General features: G+C 31.3%; 2 protein-coding genes across 2 annotated transcripts; one reads left to right on the top strand and one right to left on the bottom strand.

The window, feature by feature from the left end:
- Positions 1–910: 910 nt before the first annotated feature.
- On the bottom strand, positions 911–5,544 carry LOC129301561 (antifungal protein ginkbilobin-like protein 1). Its single transcript, XM_054940120.1, has 5 exons — positions 5,081–5,544; positions 2,323–2,724; positions 1,422–1,548; positions 1,216–1,343; positions 911–1,031 (listed from the first exon to the last, which is right to left on the bottom strand). The coding sequence occupies exons 1-2, from the start codon at positions 5,488–5,490 to the stop codon at positions 2,463–2,465; spliced, it is 672 nt and encodes a 223-aa protein (XP_054796095.1). The 5' UTR covers positions 5,491–5,544; the 3' UTR covers positions 911–1,031; positions 1,216–1,343; positions 1,422–1,548; positions 2,323–2,462.
- An 11,731-nt stretch (positions 5,545–17,275) lies between these two features.
- On the top strand, positions 17,276–18,846 carry LOC129301560 (plasmodesmata-located protein 7-like; the record flags this gene model as incomplete). Its single annotated transcript, XM_054940119.1, has 2 exons — positions 17,276–17,473; positions 18,542–18,846. Coding segments are annotated over exons 1-2 (503 nt in total), but the record flags the coding sequence as incomplete, so codon positions are not given.
- Between the last annotated feature and the right edge of the window lie 252 nt (positions 18,847–19,098).

Below are 19,098 nucleotides of genomic sequence, written 5' to 3' on the forward strand. Positions count from 1 at the left end.
ATTTCTAAGACTACAACACCATAGCTATAGATATCGACTTTTTCTGATAATTGGCCATAAATTGCATACTCCGGTGCTGTGTATCCTCTAAATAAAAATATATGAATATGTAAGCATAACAATCTCAGACTAAAACTCATAAACGTTCATATCCTACAAATCTAAATAGATATATGCACTATAAAGCATGTTATAGAATCGTTTTGCTAACTTGTATATAGATTTTATCAATACCTTGGGGCAATCCAGGTATCATAATAATAGTTAACAGAATTAAAAATAAGCTAAATAAAAACAAAAGTAACTATTTAAACTTACAATGTTCCTGCAACTTTTGTGTGCTAAGATGAGTTTTGTCCTCAGTATAGTCTTGCTAATCCAAAATCGGCAATTCTAGATTGAAGATCATCATCTAATAGGATATTGTTACTCTTTATATCTCTATGTATAATACGAACATGAAATTCTTCATGTAAGATAAGTCAAACCCTTGCTATTCCTAAAATGACTTCATATCGTTGCTTCCAATTGAGAGACATTTCTTTTGACCTACTTAAGTTCACAAAATTTGAAAGGTAAGAAAAACAAAAGAGTAGACATCGAAACGATTTTCAAATTACGTACATATAGACAATGGATCTTGGTGCTCACTCGCAGACAAGATCTCTAATTATAAAACTATGTCATGCGATTTAAAGTGTTCTTTTATGAGTCAATGAAGCGTTGTAAAGTTGATAATATTTCACACCTCATAATGATATTATACGAAGCAAACAGTTAATCTTAAAGAATTAATTTTTGTGGATGAAATAAGATACCAAATAAGTATTTGTCAAGACTATTGTTTTTCATGTACTCATAAACAAGGATTCTGTCATGGCCTTTACTGCAACATCCCAAAAGTCGAACAAGATTCCGGTGGTGAACAGGCTTATTAGCTTCACTTCACTCTCAAATTCTTCATCTATCTTGTTGGAGTGATGTAAAGCTAATTTCTTGATGGCAACTACTTTACCATTCCACAAAGTGCCCTAGAAATGATTATTCAAGTATGAAAGTGTTATTACTTATTCAATTTATGCATTTCTCCTGTATAAGAAAAATCTAAAGTTTCAAAAGGCTATATAAACCTCACTTTGAGACATAGCTCAAAAAATAGTTATATATATATATATATATATATGTATGTATGTATGTATATGTATGTACACGCACCTTGTATACAACACCAAATCCACCTTCTCCTATTTTATTTTCTTCACTAAAATTATTGGTTGCTGTCTTCAAATCCTTGTAACTGTATGTAATTGGACCATTCAGATTGCTTGCCCCAAGTATGTCTCCTGGTATGGAAAACATTAATCAAAGTCTCTTTTCGTAATTAAATTAAATGGTAGTCGAAGACTATTCAACTTGTTTACCTCTAGGAACCCTCTTTGGTTTTTTCGTCGTCTAATAATCAAGGCAAATAACAATGCAATGAGGATCAAAGCAAGAGATACACCTCCAGCAACTCCACCAATAATGGACCCTTATTGTTTGAACGACCTGTAAAACAAGAAAATAAAAGCACATTTTTCATATTCAGACAGGTATATGTATATACATGTCAAGTTATACGTACAAATGTACACAATGATTTTAAAAGTTGTCATGTAGTACACATTTCAATGTCGGATACTAATATAGTAAGGTCATTGATCCTATAAAGCAAATACTTCAAAGGATAAATATAGATCCATTTTCATAATTGCTCGGAAAATTTTTTTGTGTACACTTATAAAATGCAACATAATCATTTTTTATTGCCTTTTTTAATATTAAAAAAAATTTTTCAAAATATCTTAGTAAAAAATATAAAATATTTTAGGTTTTTTAAGGTGAAATTAATAATTTTTTTTCAAAAATACCTTAGGGGGTAATTACGATTTTTTTAATTGAAACATCCTATTAATTACTAAACAAAAGGTAAACATGGAAATAGTAAAAGTATTAAATTATATTAAATGGAGGGAGTATTAAATTAACCATGTGATATTTTATATATATAGATATATATATTTATATATATTCAAGCAAAAATCATGTATTGTTGATTAGTAAAAAAGAATAATAACATTTAAAAAGTTGCACCTAAATTCCATTCCATTAAAAAAAGGACTATATTATTGTCTAATCAAGATTCTTTCTGTTTTCATATAGGTAAACAACTTGAGAAGTACTATTTGACAAAGTTACTACGTGAAAAAAATTTTACACCGTTGTAAAATCCTTATATATATATATATATATATTAAAAAAAATTACAGTAGTGGGGGTTACCTTGTTTGAAGAAGGGTGTGATATCGATGGTACGGTTATCAGAAAGAAGGAAGTGGTGGAATATCTCAAAAAACAGCCATTAGCATAAGCCCTACCATCTGAATTGGGAAGACAAGTCTGCATATTGTTGTACTGAGTATTCAAGCAATCCTCGCACTTACTCTGTGTGATAGTTTGAATACATTGAGCAAATGCATAAATGGTTGCACCATTATCAGACACTTGCGTCTTTGTGGCTGCGAGAAGGCAGTGATCCTTGGTGTTGCTTTCTGTAGATTCATTAGCACTTGTTCCACAGTTAAGGTGAATACGGTGGCTGGTTCTTCAGAAGTCTGATTCCCACACGATGTGCTGTTGAAAGCTTGCGTCGTTTCGTCAAAGAAACTGCTGCTGATGTCGAACCTAAACACAGTACCACAAATATCCCCAATCATTTTTTCAAGTTCAATACACCCACACACGAATCAAGCTAGTAAGATGAATCTTTCACCTTTGCTGCTATCAATTTAGAAAATCAGTTGATTGATTGATTTCTATTATATGTAAATTAACCATAATGAAATACTCACGCCATTAAAAAATATAAGGTACTTTTAACCTAATTATATCTCTAATAAATTAATTAATTGTCTTTAAATTATTGATACCATTTTTTACTGTAAAGGATTGAGTGGTTTATTTATTAAAGATATTTTAAAAAAACTTATTAATTTTACATTAAAAAACTAAAAATGTCTAATTTTTTTTTTAAATAAGGAGTATTGCAGTAGACTAATAACTGACATGGTATATTTTATTCATATCAAAATATATTTTTTTGGTGAGTAGTAACTATTGTGCATTTAGATTAGGCTTTGTATATTGCCAATAGTGTCTCACTCACACAGAATTTAAGTTATACTATGATCTGATTAGTAGTCATATAAAGATATATAATATCCCAACCCAATTACTTCAAGCATAATATTTTCTGGGGAGGATATTTTAAAAATCAGCCTACTATTAGATCTGAAATAAATCAAACTGATGAAAATGGAAGAGTACGTAAAAAAAAAAAAAGAACTTTTTTTATTGACAAAATAAATAAGAACTATAATTTCTCAATTGCATGCCTTTTTGGAATTAGCTAGGGCAAATTAAAATTAGTGTAATATCAATTAACATGGATTAATATTAATATTTTATATAAGTGATAGAAAAAAATTAAACAATTCGATAAGAGTAAAAATAGAACTGGAAAATACTTCTCACTTAGGGCAAAATTGCTTATGTTTGGATTCAGGGCTCATCAAGTGATGACCACGGTCCTCATAACTTGATGAGCTTTTTAGATTTTTATTTTATATTTATTCTAAAAAAATTGTAAAATTTTAATAAATTTATCTTATTATTAATCTGAACAATATAAATGTAATTTAGATGATCTAATTTAATGTTAATTTTTTTATAAATTCAATATCCAAATGTACTATTCAATCTGGATTTAATATTAAAATTTTTATAATTTCTATAATTTTTATTCTGAAAAATATAATATTAAAAAATAAATATGAAGATAATCTCCAACTATATAGAATACATCTAAATAGTTAATTTATAAAAATTATAAAAATATTTAATAGTAAATTAAATTATTCTGATTAATATGTATCGTCCAGATTGATAATAGGGTATATGTATTAAAATTTACAATTTTTATTTTAATTATAAAATAAAATACAAAAATAAAACAAGTAAATCTGGACTTATTTGGACAATCCAAATTGCTTATTGGGTGATGAGCATAGAAACCGAAATTGCTTTGTCCATAACCCATGTTTATTAAAAATAAAAAAGTAACATCAATATCGTTTAGTTCTGATATGTTTTTTTGACTGGGTTTTTTTCTGTTGTGAACTTTTTGAGGTTGGCTCTATGAACGGCATCCTGGTTTAAAAAAAAAAAAATTAAAATCACATAAAACCATTCTTTTTTAGAGATTATGGGGGTATACATAATTGTCCATGATTGACATATCACTTTCCAAAATGAATCAGATTTTAAAACAATCGAGTGTCTAGCTATTCCAATGTTATACGTCTAAAATATTATATGCCCGGCTTGATTGGACACCCATTTGGAATCAATTTATTGACCAAAATCATTGTTTTGCAGAAATTTATCTAAACATCTTCAATTTTTTTTTTATTTGCTGGTGAAACTCTATTTTAAAAAAGCTATTTTTTTCCTTCATTTGAAAATCAATTTATCAGTATTTGAGCATTTTTTCTTTTTCTTATCTTTATGATTGACTTTAAAAAATTATCTAAACATCTTCAATTATTAAAATCAATTTCATAAAATATTATTCAAACATTATCACATTTTGTTAATTAATTTTTGCCAATTGAAACCCAGACACAATCCGCATCTCATATTATAAGAACATTTAATATAAGATCATGCATATTAATAAAGCTCAATAATAAGTATTTATAAACTTACTTTTAAAAAACAAAACTATGAACTTTTAATAATACTCATACATATTTAATCATTATACTTCAATATCATTTTAATTTTTTTCACTTAAGACTAGTATTAAAAATTACATAAAATTACATTGTTAATGAGATTATATTTTTGTAAATTATCTGAGGCAGTAAAATACTTCCAAAATTGCCTCATGTGATAGGGATGGAATATTTATCAAAATAGGCTTTTCGTTATTGGGGAAAAAAATTAAAGGTGAAACTTGAACTTGGTCGTCGGGTTGTACCTGAGGAAGCAGCCGTCGTAGATGACATGGGCACCGGAGGTACCGGAGGCACATTTTCGGATTTGCTCGGCGGCCATATCGAAGCACACGACACAGTCTGCGACGGAGAGGTAGTTCCTACATTGAAAAAGCGTGGCAACGGGGTTTCCTCCATGGTCTTGCCGTGCGGTGGCGAAGTGCTTGTTCTGGTCATTGATCTGCTTTCTGATGTCTCGAAACGTTGCGTTTAGGTTTTCATCAAAGACGGAGACGTTGTAGCCGACGAATACGTTGGAAATGAAGTATGAGTTGCACTCACTCTTAAGAAGATAGGTCTGTGGGTCCGAAACGACGCCGTTGAGGATCCATAACGCGCAGAAAATCAAGGCAAAGAAGGGAAGGAGGAGATTAGGACGACGTCGTTGAAGCATCGATCTGATGAAGAAGCAAAAAGAGAGCTGGGAAGGACAAGAAGGCTAAGGAAGTAGTACTTATACGGAGGAACAGAATGAAATGATATTAATTAAGTACACCATTTAATGATGAGATTTGGGTATTCATTAATTAATGAATTTATTAATTTATATATAGAAGACTTTCAACTATATATAAATATTTATTTTTTAATGTACAATAAAATATGAAAAAAGGACCCGGATATTCAATTCCATTTTCGGATGGTACTGTGTCAATGAAAGTTTTTAGACTTTTTGCATAGTGCTCGTGGTCGTGGAGAAATGGACCCGGATGTTCATTCATTCATGATGATGAGTTATGAATTCGAGCTGCCTAACTTGTTGAATTGAGTGGCCTAAATTCGTTCAAAGTCTTTTATATTTTTCAAGTCAAATATTCTCGTCTGTATATAAATATTATTTGTTAAGATACAATAAAATATAATTTATTCTCCAAATAAGAATAGAACATCACTTGAATTTTCTTTATTTCAAGTGTATATATCCCTTATTTTCAAATATGATTTTTATATACATGTTCATGATCATATCCTTCAAGACATGTATAATAATAATAATTATTATTGTTATTATAAAATCAGTGGGCCAGAGCTGTTTATCCGAATGTTGTCATCATTTTCAAATTTTGAAGGATTCAATGGCAATTTATGAATTGTTTTCATGGCCATACCTAGTGATCGACATGAGTTGTCAAATATTCCCAAGAATATTATGACGACCAATCAGGCAATCACAATCGGTCAAGTGATGCCGTTGCCTTTAATAAAAAAAAATTTGAAAAGAATTGCGTTGCAAACCCGGTCCCAAAACCAACATATTTATATTAAAGGCTTAATAGAGTCTGAAATAATTCTACAAACTCAAAGACCTTTTTTGCAATTGATTTTTTGGTTAGACGTTGGAATTGCCCCTTTGCGACATAAATGGACCATTTGTCAAAAGTAAATTGACTTTGATTGTTATTCACAAATTTTTTGTTGTAAATTTAATTTGAATAACTTGTATTCCTCTTCAACAAATGTAGACCAAATGGAGTATGTGAATAAATAGATGTTTTGTTATAAATATAAGTGGGCTTTTAATGCTATTTACAAATATTTTGTTGTGTATTTCAGAAAAGAACAATTCAGTTTTTTCACCCAAAAAACTTACTCTCTTGATCTTATTTATATGGCAAAGAGAGAATATTAATTTTGATTTTATTTATAGAACACTTCATTATTTTTTATATTCATCTTTATTTATCTGCTTTTATTAAATGTTAGAAAAAAATCATTAAAAAATTATTTTGTCCCTATTAAGGGTAGAGGTGAAAAATTATTAAATTTTAAGATAAAATTAATAAAGTGTATTTGCAAGAGAACTACAACGTCCTCAATTTTCAAACCAATTTTTCTTCATTAAAAGGGCAATTAATTCCAAAACTCAAATTTTCAACACTTACTATGGTAATAAAGAGTAGAAATAATTTTTCAAACACTACCATGATAATAAAAGGGATTACTATGGTACAAAAACAAAAAGATATTATTATAAAACCCTATTATGATAGAAAACAGCTTACCATAGTAATTAAAAATCACATCAAATTTTAAAATGGTATACCATGATGGAAAATGATTTTCATACAATAAATTCATTTTCAAGTCAACTACCATGTAGAAAATGATCTACCATGATAGAAGGAATTAAACATAGTAATAAAGACCTATCAAGGTAATTTAGAAACTAACTAAATTAATTAAATGTGTACCAAATAAAATCCCATTAAAACAAGTATTTGAAATCCAAAATATTGTTAGGAATTATGAATATTTATAAAGTGTGGTTCTCAGAGGTTAAATTGTCCAAAAACAAATTTAAAAAAGGTTAAAGTGTTCAAGAGGACCTTTTTGAAAACAATTTTTGAAGCAAGAGCAAATTTATAGTTTTTGGATCATCTGCCACGGCTAACGCAACCTATACCATGGTAGATGGCACAAAAAAAATCACTCCTCTAGGAGGCAATGAGCCACGGCTCAAAGGATGTGCACTATCGCACACAGTTCTTATCAACACTATATCATAATAAATAGTAAATTATAACTTTAAATCTGTATAACTTTTAGTACATTTATTCAATTTGAGTTATTCAAATGTCCACATAAAACTTACTACAAAATTTAGCTAATGACTTTTGTTTGGTATAAAAATTCCTCTATATAATTTTAATCTACAAATACTTATTTAGAGTCAAAAAAACAACTTTCCAAACATTATTATAACTTCTCAAACCAACACCAAAGCCAAAAACTATTTTGTGAACCACTTGACTATATCACATATGCATAATATGACTTAAATCAATCATCATCTTAATCACATATGCACAAAATTACCAATTGAGTTACAGTCACCCAGCACAATCATAATGAAAAATTTCACATAACTTGCCATAAATTAAATCCATCACACTAAATACAATCTTAACACTTTGAGCATACAAAATAAGACCATGAATGTCAAAAACTAACTCATTCCACCCATATACAAGTTTGATCAAATGAGTAGAGTCACAAATGCCCTATTACATAATTATGCTTTTAGGTTTGCAAAAATAACATCAAATGCCAAAATGAGTAATGAGATAGAGTAGTGTCCACACACCACAACTATATCTCTGGTGCTTCTCTGGCTAGATTGTAACATCTTGAAATTTGATAACAGGAAGAGCAGCTGAGGTAGTATCTTGCAATTGTCTTCTGAATGAGCTATGGTAGGATCATCTTATAGCTAGAAAGTGAACCCATTCTTATGATCATCTTCAGTTTGAGGTAGGTAGGAGTTTGTGAAGGAAGAGAACCAATGTTCAAACCTACTTGCACTCAGCTTCGAGCTTCAAAGAATCTGATGGTGTGACCTCACTAAACTAGGTAAATGATGAGGTCGATTTTCATATACTCCTTGTTTGTAATATCCTCCTTCTTTTAACCCTAATCAACTCTAAATCTCAATTAATTAAGAGATTGGATTAAAGTAATTAACATAATATCAAGTTACAAATGGGTGAAAAAGTTGAGATCCTAAGTATTCAAAACTAAAACCATTCTTAATGATCTTTAAAAGAAACAAATAAGAGTTCACAATTATGTAGAAGCATGGGATCATTTCAAGAAATAGTGCATTTTCTAAGGAAGCAGAAAACAAAACAATTCAACAAAAATTAGGGCATGTGTCGTGACTCGTTGAACATATGTTGTGGTGTGTTCACCTTTGGGTCATATGCCGTGGCTCATGGCACCATCGTCATGATGCATTTTACGATCTATGACAGCAAATTCTACTGTCAATTTGACAGCTCCTGAGGCAAATTCTGATGCGCCCCATTCCTTTGTCCGATGTCCGATTGATGCGAACTAGGTATCTATAAAAAGCTCTTTCCGAGCTCTAACTGATGGCTTTAGTCTCATAATCAAATTATTACACAATAAAAATTAAGACACTCTTTTTAAAACTTGCACTTTTTTAATCTTTTTTACAAAACTAAGTGTCCAACTCATTCACTAAAAGCCAAAAGCCATTGACACCACTTAGACCGCATGTAATATGCTAAAACTCACTCATGCAATACACCACACTACATTAAACACTTATAATTCACAATTTTACTACTCAACCCCTTAATCTCAAAAACATAAAAGAGGAAGTTCAAGCAACTTTTCATCAAATAATTCATAATCATCACACAATATGCCTAACTCTTACTTGCATTAGTATTTTGGCCCCATCACTAATATCACATTTCATAACTCACTACCTAAGGCCAAAAATATACTTACAACTCACAAAATATATAATGAAAGTAAGAACCAAAATGGACTATTCCTAGTTGGTAATTTCAATTATCATATACACATAATGACTTAAAAATAAAAAGGCCTACTAAATAAGATCACAATCCTAAGCCTTTCATTGCTTTCCTCTATCTAATCCTCTTGAGCTATTCCTGCAATATTGAAGATAGTGAGGTGAGTACAATCACTCAGTAACTAAGGTTCAACTAACTTATACTAATACATGTCAATTAATTTTAAATGCAAGTGATAAGTATAATCAATTTCCAAATCATATAAAACATTCAAGAGCATAAATTCACATTTTCAAGCATAATACTCGTGAAATAATGCTTTTTAACAACTTTCATATAAAAGAGAGCTTGTCACATAATCAAATGACATATACTCAAAAGGGATTAAGACTCAATTCATGATATTCATCATTAGGTTCATAATACAGACAACTATATGCCATTTCTTACTATATGCATGATCGCACCTCTCTTATATCCTCCTTATTCCTTTGACATGAAACTGTAGGCTATAGCACAATGGGATAATCTATAATTCAAGACTTCTCTAGCCTAAATATTTATTAGAGGATTATCCAGCTAAGATTTACCCAACTCACTTGTGAATCACAATTTTTCTCATTTTCTCACACTATGAGGTGTCATGCTCTCAAAACTAGCTTCCTTGTTGAATCAATGGATAGCTAGCTAGGTTCAAATCTCTTGTTGAACTAATGGAATAGTCCCTCATCAAATAAGTGGGATAATGTGCATAAAAACAATCAAGGCAAGCCAACAACTTGGATAGGAGCCTTACCACATGGATTTAATTCTCTACTCTTCTTTCTAGGCAAACTCCCACTTCTTATGATCATGCAATGTATATATTATGTGACATTTTGAGGCATGCAATTACTCAATGTCAAGCATGCACAAACATATCATCATACACAAAAATAACATCAACAAATACAATTCAATTATTGAACTCCTCATATTTATTAAACTCCTTAAGTTTACTTTTTATTGAACTCCACAACACATAAATCATTGAACTCCTCTAATTCACAAGCATTGTACCCCATCACCATTCACAACATTGGACTCCAAATAAAACAAATCATTAAACTCTAATTTAATCATTTAACTCACAATTCACATCATTGAACTCCTAATTAAACAAGTCATTGCACTCCATGTTTTCATAATCATTATACCTCACTCATTAAAAATCATTGAACTTTAAAATTTTAAAATCATTGAACTATATTAAATCACCACTTCATAGTGGGCTCTTCAAACAAAACAAACCACATTTGCATTTTAATCAATTTCACACAATTCAATTATCAAATATCAATTAACAAACCAATTAACACACAAAAGTATAAGATAGAATTCTCCAGATTACCTCAAACCTTTGAGAGATCAAAGATTTTACCCTTTAAATACTCACTTCTAAAACTTTCAAGAAGCTTGAATGGTGTCAAGGATAGTCACTCTATAAGCATTTACAATGCAAATAATCAATATTCATATTTGGGCTAATATTCACTATTAGCTTAATACTTCTTAATGCTCAAGATTTATTCTTGAATCATATAAAAGTACCTATAAGATTTTCTTAACTTCTTTTAATCCTCATTAGCATCATTGAACTCTTTAATGATCATTAATGGGACCACATTATTCCGAACCAACACATTTATGGTGAAATTCGCATATTAAATGCTTTCCAACCACCAATCATTATAAATTCATAAATACTAAATTTTCTTAGTTTAATCTACTCCCATTAACTCTATTTAAGTTAATAGGTTCGAATACATAGCCTATATAGACCAAAAATCACCATTATCAACTAAACCCTAACTTCTACCACTAAGAAAATGGAAAAAGAAAGAAGGATTTAGGTGTAGGAAGCTTATCCTTAATGTTTATGAGATCCAAAATACTTCCAAAATTTAAGTTCTTTAAGCCCTAGCACTGCTCTCCCACTTTTCTCTCATATTTCTTTGTTCTTCCTCTCTTTTCTGCTTCATTTTATGAACTTATGATAGTAGAAAAGTGACCATACTCTGCAGTGGGCGCACAATGCACCACAGCACATGGCACAAAGAGTATCTCCCAAGCGTGTTGCCACACATGTGCTGTGGTGGCTTATCCACAAGCTTTAGCGTGTAACACAGAACCTCCTAGTTCAAAATTTCTTCCTCTTTCATTTCCGAGTAACTCAATTCTCCTTTAGACCCTCGTTTAGGGTTGAAATTAAAACTAAACATGCCCATTAGGCCTCTTTGGACACACAACTCGCTAGTACACTTAATTAATTTAATTGGGCTTAATTAATTTTGTTTAAAATCGAGGATGTTATACTATTAATCATTTAATCTAGTGTTTTATTATTTGTTGGTAGAATAAGGTTGTCTCTTTCTCTCCTTATAGGTATATTAATTATGGGTGGTCTCTCTCTCTCTCTCTCTCTCTCTCTCTTGATCGATATATCTATCATGGGTGCTACTTGGTTGAGCTGATGAGTCTGTCATAAGATATTGAGATGTGTTGTTAATAGCTAAAGCTTAAGTTGTCAATATACTATGGGTAGTTATCAATATGTTATGTGGCATATAAGTTGAGAATATATTGTGTGTGTTGTTAATAGATGAAGCTTAAGTTGTCAATATGCCATGGGTAGTTATGAATATATTTTGTGTAGTACAGGTTGACAATATCTTGTATGTCTTATTAATTGATAGAGTTTAAGTTATCAATATGCTGTGAGTAGTTGTTAATATGTTGTGTATGGTACAGGTTGATGTGAAAGATGGCTAGTAGTTCTGAAAAACATCTATTATGTTTTTTCATATATGAGGAAAAATTGCATATGATGGTCAAAGTAGTATGTAATATGTGGGTGGGAGTGTAAGAACAAGAAGTATGAAGGAAGGGATAACTTATGAAGAGTTGAGAAGAATGTTATTATTAATTATAGGGTGCGAAAACAATGAAAGTGAGATAAAGTTCACACTCAGCATTGATAGAAGCACACTTATAGATTCTTTTGATGATGATAGAGTAGAACATTTAATTAAATACAGTGAAGAAAGTGAATATATGTATATAGTTGTAAATGAAAATGACACTACACAAGTATCAATAGATGATCCAACTTAGTACCAACATTTATAAGTTGTGTTAATTGTTTTTGTTAATATAGATAATATTAAAATGTAGTATTACTAATATGCTTAGATTGTAATTTTTTAAAGATAGATAATTTATTAAGAGCTTCAAGGGGAGGCTCTTTATCTCCACTTAGTTTATGTCCTAAGATTGAAGACTCACCATTAGAATATGCTATACAAATGGTGCTTACTCCAATACTTCAAATGAATTCAATGAAGTAGAAGGACTTGTTTGTAGGTAAGAGCCAAATGTTTATGATGCAGTAGCCTTTAGACAAACTTTGTACAAGTATAACATTTGGCACAAGTTTTCATACAAGTTTAAGAAGAACAATATAAAAAAGGCTATTGATAAGTGCAAAGTTGAGGGTTGTCTATAAAATATTGTTGCATATTTAATAAGGAAACATAGTAACTTTTTGAGGGTTACAAGATTCAACAGCGAGCACATCCACAATACACATGACAAGCTTATTGTTTCACACTAAGAAAGGTTAGATTTAACATCATCGATCATTGTTGATGCTTTAAGGTATACTATAGACAAGAGTACAAATAAAATTAGAAGATCCTTGTATAAAGAGTATGGTGTACGGTTGACCTACAGTCAAGCATATAAGGGAAGAGGAAAAGCATTATGAGATATACATGGTCTTCCACAAGATTCTTATATGGTAATCCTTTAAATTTGTAATAGATTAAGGGAAACTGATCTAACGACAGTTGGGAAATGGGATACCTTGAATAGAAACAAATTTAAGGGGCTATTCATTGCATATGGATGCTATATTCGGGTTTTCTAGAAGGTTTTCAACACATACTTTATATAGATGGATATTTCTAAGTGGTCGAAACAAGGGAATATTGTTGGCAGCTTCTACTTATGATAATGACAATGACCTATTTTTAGTAGCATATGCTATTGTGAGTAGGGAAACATTTGAAGATTGGTCTTGATTTTTGGAAAATGTCAAAAGACATCACAAGATCAGTTGAGACAACATTAGTTTTTAATAGACGTAATGCCATTATTAGGGTTGTGCAAGCTATATGTGGTGTGAGTGACATGCATGTTGTTATTGTCATGTGAAGGAAAATTTTAGTATAGAATATGTAAAAATTAATAGAGGTAAGAGGAGGACATTGGCGAATAGCAAAGAGGCTACACTCAAATTGCTTGATGCTATTGCTTATGTTACGCATAAGGAAGAATTTAATATTATCATAGGGAACCTTAGATTGTTCAGTCCACGATTGGCATAATGGGTTAAAGCTCAAGGGGATGTAGATTGATAGACACAATACAAGTTTTCTTATAAATGATAGGATAACATTATAACAAACCTTGCTAAATCATTTAACGCTTGGATTGTAAAAGAGAGAAAGCATAATGTTGATGTTTTAATACATGATCATCAAGAGAAATTGGCAAACAAGATGCTGGCATTTAAACTAGCTATGATTCATTAGAAAGATGGGATCAGCCTAATATAAAGAAAAAATTGTAGCAAGTTGTGAGGGCTGAAAATTTGCATGCATAATTTTATGGAGAAAATTAGATCTTGGTACAAACCTTTTCTCCTAATGGAATAATTCATTTGAATGTAGATATTGCAAGACAAGAATGCACTTGTTTGGCATGGCAAATGAGTGGAATACCTTGTGCACTTGCATGTGCAGTAATAAAGCTGGTTCATGAAAATGTCTACATATTTGTGGATGAATGATATAAGCTAACATCATAATAAAAAATTTATTCTCTCAGTGTGAGGCATGCGTCTACACATGATATTCTACGTCCAAATGCATTGACAATGACCAATATGTTAACCCAAACAATCTTAGAGCCATTAAAGATTAGAAGGCCTCTAACAAGGCCTAAGATGAAGAGACGTGAATCTCAATTTTAAAAGAAAGAGCTTGATTATTGTGGATGATGTCATGAGACAATTCATACTTTTAAGAATTGCATAAACCCTAATCCATACTAATTAATGCTAAGGAGATGCATTTTTTTTGTTTATTCAACTAATTTTTTTTTGTAACTACATATAGTATTTTTTTGTAAATACATATGGAATTTTTTTTGTAAATATATCTAAAGGTGCAGTATATCCATGCAGCTCATGTAATTATTTTTGGAATAGGTTGTCAATATTATGTAAATGTATGGATAATATTTCTACAGCTGGTCTATATGTTAAAGTTGTAAATACTAGTGTAAGCCTATTGACAGTGAATGAATACAAAGTTATCATTTCCCCTTGACAACTTGTCATTCCCCCTTTCGTAATATACGTTAGAAACAACAATTCAAACTAAGCATCCTCTTTCCTAAATGTTATCATTTTCAAAATCTTTTTGTAGGGCATTCAAAAGTAAATTTCCTTTAATTTTTTTGAATGATTTGTTATTAATATTTATGTCTCTAGTTACCTCTTTGCCATCATTCTTTATGCCCATCAAATTTTACACATCATTTACATTTATTTTCTCACTTTTCCTCTAATGCATATTTCTTGGGTAGAGGGTCACGTGCCCACATCAACTCTCCACAAATATCTCTATGTATTTTTTTGCATCCTATATTGAGTAGTTTGTTAAACCCAATCTTCTCACACATTTTTCTTAGTTTGTCCTTTCGCTTAACATACTTTGCAATTCTAGAAACTAACTGGGAGAGCAACGAGTATGAAAGGGAACAGTATATTTTACAAATGTCTCTCCTCTCTCCTCCTTTGCTTTCTTTGAATATTCTCATTCTTTGCTGCTGACAACTTCTCCTATGCTTTTATCAAATCTCCCTGTCCTTTCCCAATCGATTTATACTTGCCCTTGTTCTTCTTATTGAAATCTTCAACAAATTTGCATAACCAAAAATATTTGCCTTCCTTTCTCCCTTCATATTCAATTGACTAAAAATTCATAAAGTTTAATATTAGGAAATCATAATCACAACACGTATGACACACATTAACTACCTATATGTACAACTATATATGCATGCTTGTCAATTTTCTAAGTAAACTTGTTAATGTCCTAACCCTACCTATCATTAGCAAATAACCATTCACTTATTAATGCCCTGTACATTAGTCAATTTCCTAAGTTAAATTGTTATTGTCCTCACCTTACTTCTCAAAAAATAAGCATTTAATACTTAATATCCTGTACAATACTTGTCAATTTTCTAAGTGAACATGCTATTGTCCTACACCCTATTTACTACTTCTTGATTTTGTTTTCGTAGATCATAAGTCTACTTTTGGTTAAACATATATAGATTTTGTTGGATGTAGGCTTGGTTTGGATAAACGAAAAAGTAGGATCACAAGTCAACAAAATTCAACCAGCACCCAACCAAGCATTCTCATTTCAAAGTAAGAGGTTCTGGTTGGATTGGCAAATGAAGCAAAATATTAAAGTGAAGGCATTTGACAAACAAACTAGTACTCTCATTTCATTTCTCTTTCACCTCTCACTCTTACTTCACTAACTCTAAAATCTCCATATATATAAAGAATAATTTATAAAAACTATTAGAAGAATGATTGAATGGATAGTAATATCAATAAAAACAAATGATCTGGTTACAACAAGTTACTATTTCTCAGTAGCTTTAGTTGCATCAAGAACCTTGTTAATGCCCTGCACTACATGTCAATTTCTTAAGTCAAGTTGTTATTGTTCTAACCTTACTTGTCACCAGCAAATACGCATTTACTAGTTAATGTCCTGTATACTATTTGTCAATTTTTTAACTAAACTTGTTATTCACCTACAACATACTTGTCACCAGTCACCAAAAAATACATGTTTACTTATTAATGCCATGCACACTACTTGTCAATCTCCTAAGTGCATTTGTTATTGTCCTATACCCTATTTGTCACTAGCATATACTCATTTAACAATTAATTACGCTCTTGATTGAATTTCTTACTGTCCTACCAGCATATATACATTGCACACAATCAATTACAATTCACAACTAGAACCACCACAATGATTTTTCCATTTCACAATTTTCATAAGAAGCACTAAAAGAGGGAAAATGAACCTAGTGATGTGGAGAGATACAAAAAAATGCAAGTGATGTAAGGTCTTTGACAGTAAATGCAATCAACTACTGTGCGAGAAACACAAGTGAGAGTCTTGATTTATATGTAAATAGGGTAGTTGAGTAAGTGAAAAAAATGAAAGGATGAAGAGCGATCGTAACCTGGGTCTCTAAAAAAATGTTGACTCACTCAAAGATGTTGACCACACCAAATATGAGGATTCACTAACCCAAAACCTGACGAGATGTGAAACCACTCAGGGGCAAGAACTTTGGAATTGATGAGAGGGCAAAAAGATTCACTCAACGATTTGCGAAGAAGCAACAGTGCAAAGATGAGTGGGAGTTTGACAATTGGTTTTAGAAAAAGTGAAAAGTTTCAATCATGCCTCAAAATTCAAAATAGGAGTATCCATCACATGCGAAAATGGACCAAATATTTTCTCTTTCTTTTGCTTTTTCCCTTTTAATCAGACAAGGACAAATGGGTCATTTTAATTTTAGAATTATTTACCCTTGAGGAACATGAGACTTCAGAATAATTTCCCTTATTTATGGGACCTGGCTGTATTTATGTTTCTTCTATGAAACTTCATTGTAATTTTTTCCTATTTTTATTCTTTCACCTTCTGAATTCCACGGAGCTAACCCTTCCAAAACAATGTGGACATGGTGGAGAAGCTTCTAGTGTTCGAGGTGGTGTCGTCCAGCTTCTTCATGTTCTTGTCGCTGGTGGCTCAGCCTTGGGGGCTAAAGCTGGCAATCAACCTACTGAATAGTAAGGACGTGGATGAGGCCTTGAGACTGCACTTGAATGTCAAGGTTTTAAGGCTCGGAATGTTGGGCTCCGCCCTGGGATCCATCTTTGTCTGCTTGTTCTTGATATGCTCTCGATGATTCATGTTACATTGAGATTGCTGTCTTTCTTTTGTTTTTCTGGCCATGAAGGTAAAAATATTATTTTACTTTAAAATTTATTCATAGATAAATCCTTAAAACTTAAAAAGATTATCACATCTTATAAAGCAGTATTATTGGTCAACTTCTAGCTGTGCCGTGACGATCATCATTCTCAATTTGCTTTCATTGGTCAGCACTGTACCATTGCTTTCCCACATGTGACGTCACTCATTAAAAAAATTAAAGATTTAAATAATCATTTTTAAATCTACGGTAGTTAGGGCAAATACAAAAAGAAAACGACATATATATCATTTCATAAGAAAAATTTAAATAGTAAGAACAAATAAGAACAATCTAAATTTTATTAATATACTAATTAATTTATTAACTTTCTCTAAAAAATAATAAACTCCTAATTTCACTTATATTTAAATAAAAATTTTAACTTTTACATTCTCTCAAATAGTCAATAAATTTAAATAACAATAACATTAAAAAATAGTGATCAATGTTCCATCAAGTACATTATGTTATACTAAGGATTATCAATACTTCTAAAAAATGTATTATAACAAAAATCAGGGAGAGTACATAATATAATTAAAAAAATCTTACGTTTTAAAGTGAGAGGCTGCGTAGAAAGCCCATAGGATGGCCAATAATAATAATAATAATAATAATAATATAGAACTCCATGTTGAAAGTCAATGATAGCATCAAATCTTGACCCACGGTGTGTAATAAACAATTCAGTACCTTAACTGTTTTGAACTTTGAATTGAATTTTTGGCAATTAAACCCTAACTCTGTCTAATTTGCTGTATCTTAATTTCAAACATCATGCCTACTTATACTCTTCAAAAGGATTAATTCTCTACATCATCTCTCTCTTTCTCTCTCTGAGTCTCTTTCTTCTCTCCCTTGAGCAACAAAAACAGTAAGACACCATGTACCTACAACATAAGCCTTTGTTCTTCTTCGTCTTGAGCTTCATAATCTGGTCATGGTGGACTCTGGACGGCGTCGTTTCAGACCCGCAGAACCAACTTCGTGAAAATAGGGTGTAGCCAGTACAACGTCACGGACGTGAACATCTTCCATCAGAACCTAAACGCAACGTTTCAAGACCTGAAAGCTCAGATCGGAAACCAGAGCAAACACTTCGCGACGGCGCAGGCGGTGAAGGGAAACAACCCGGCTTATGCTCTCTTTCAGTGCAGAAACTACCTCTCCATCTCCGACTGTCTCAAGTGCTTCGACTTCGCCGCCGATCACATTCGTAACTGCTCCGTCGGCGTCACCGGTGCTCGTATCATCTACGAAGGTTGCTTCCTCAGGTACATTTCTTTGACCTTCAAAATATTCACTGGACCAACGGATTCGGTTATCACAATACTACGAACAAAATCTGGAATTCTCTCATTGAAAATGATTCTCCGCCTCCTTTTTTTTTTTTTTTTAATGAGAACTGAAATGCAAACTGAGAAAATTGCAACAGAGAACAAATTGAAAATTATGGACGGTAGGCAATCAAAAAATAATAATAAAATGGGCATAGATAAGATATGCATGTTATTATAAAATTATAT

The sequence above is a fragment of the Prosopis cineraria genome, unplaced genomic scaffold (genome assembly GCF_029017545.1).
Source record: "Prosopis cineraria cultivar Desert tree isolate PC_DT_omini unplaced genomic scaffold, ASM2901754v1 PC2204, whole genome shotgun sequence".
Classification (NCBI taxonomy): Eukaryota; Viridiplantae; Streptophyta; class Magnoliopsida; order Fabales; family Fabaceae; genus Prosopis; species Prosopis cineraria.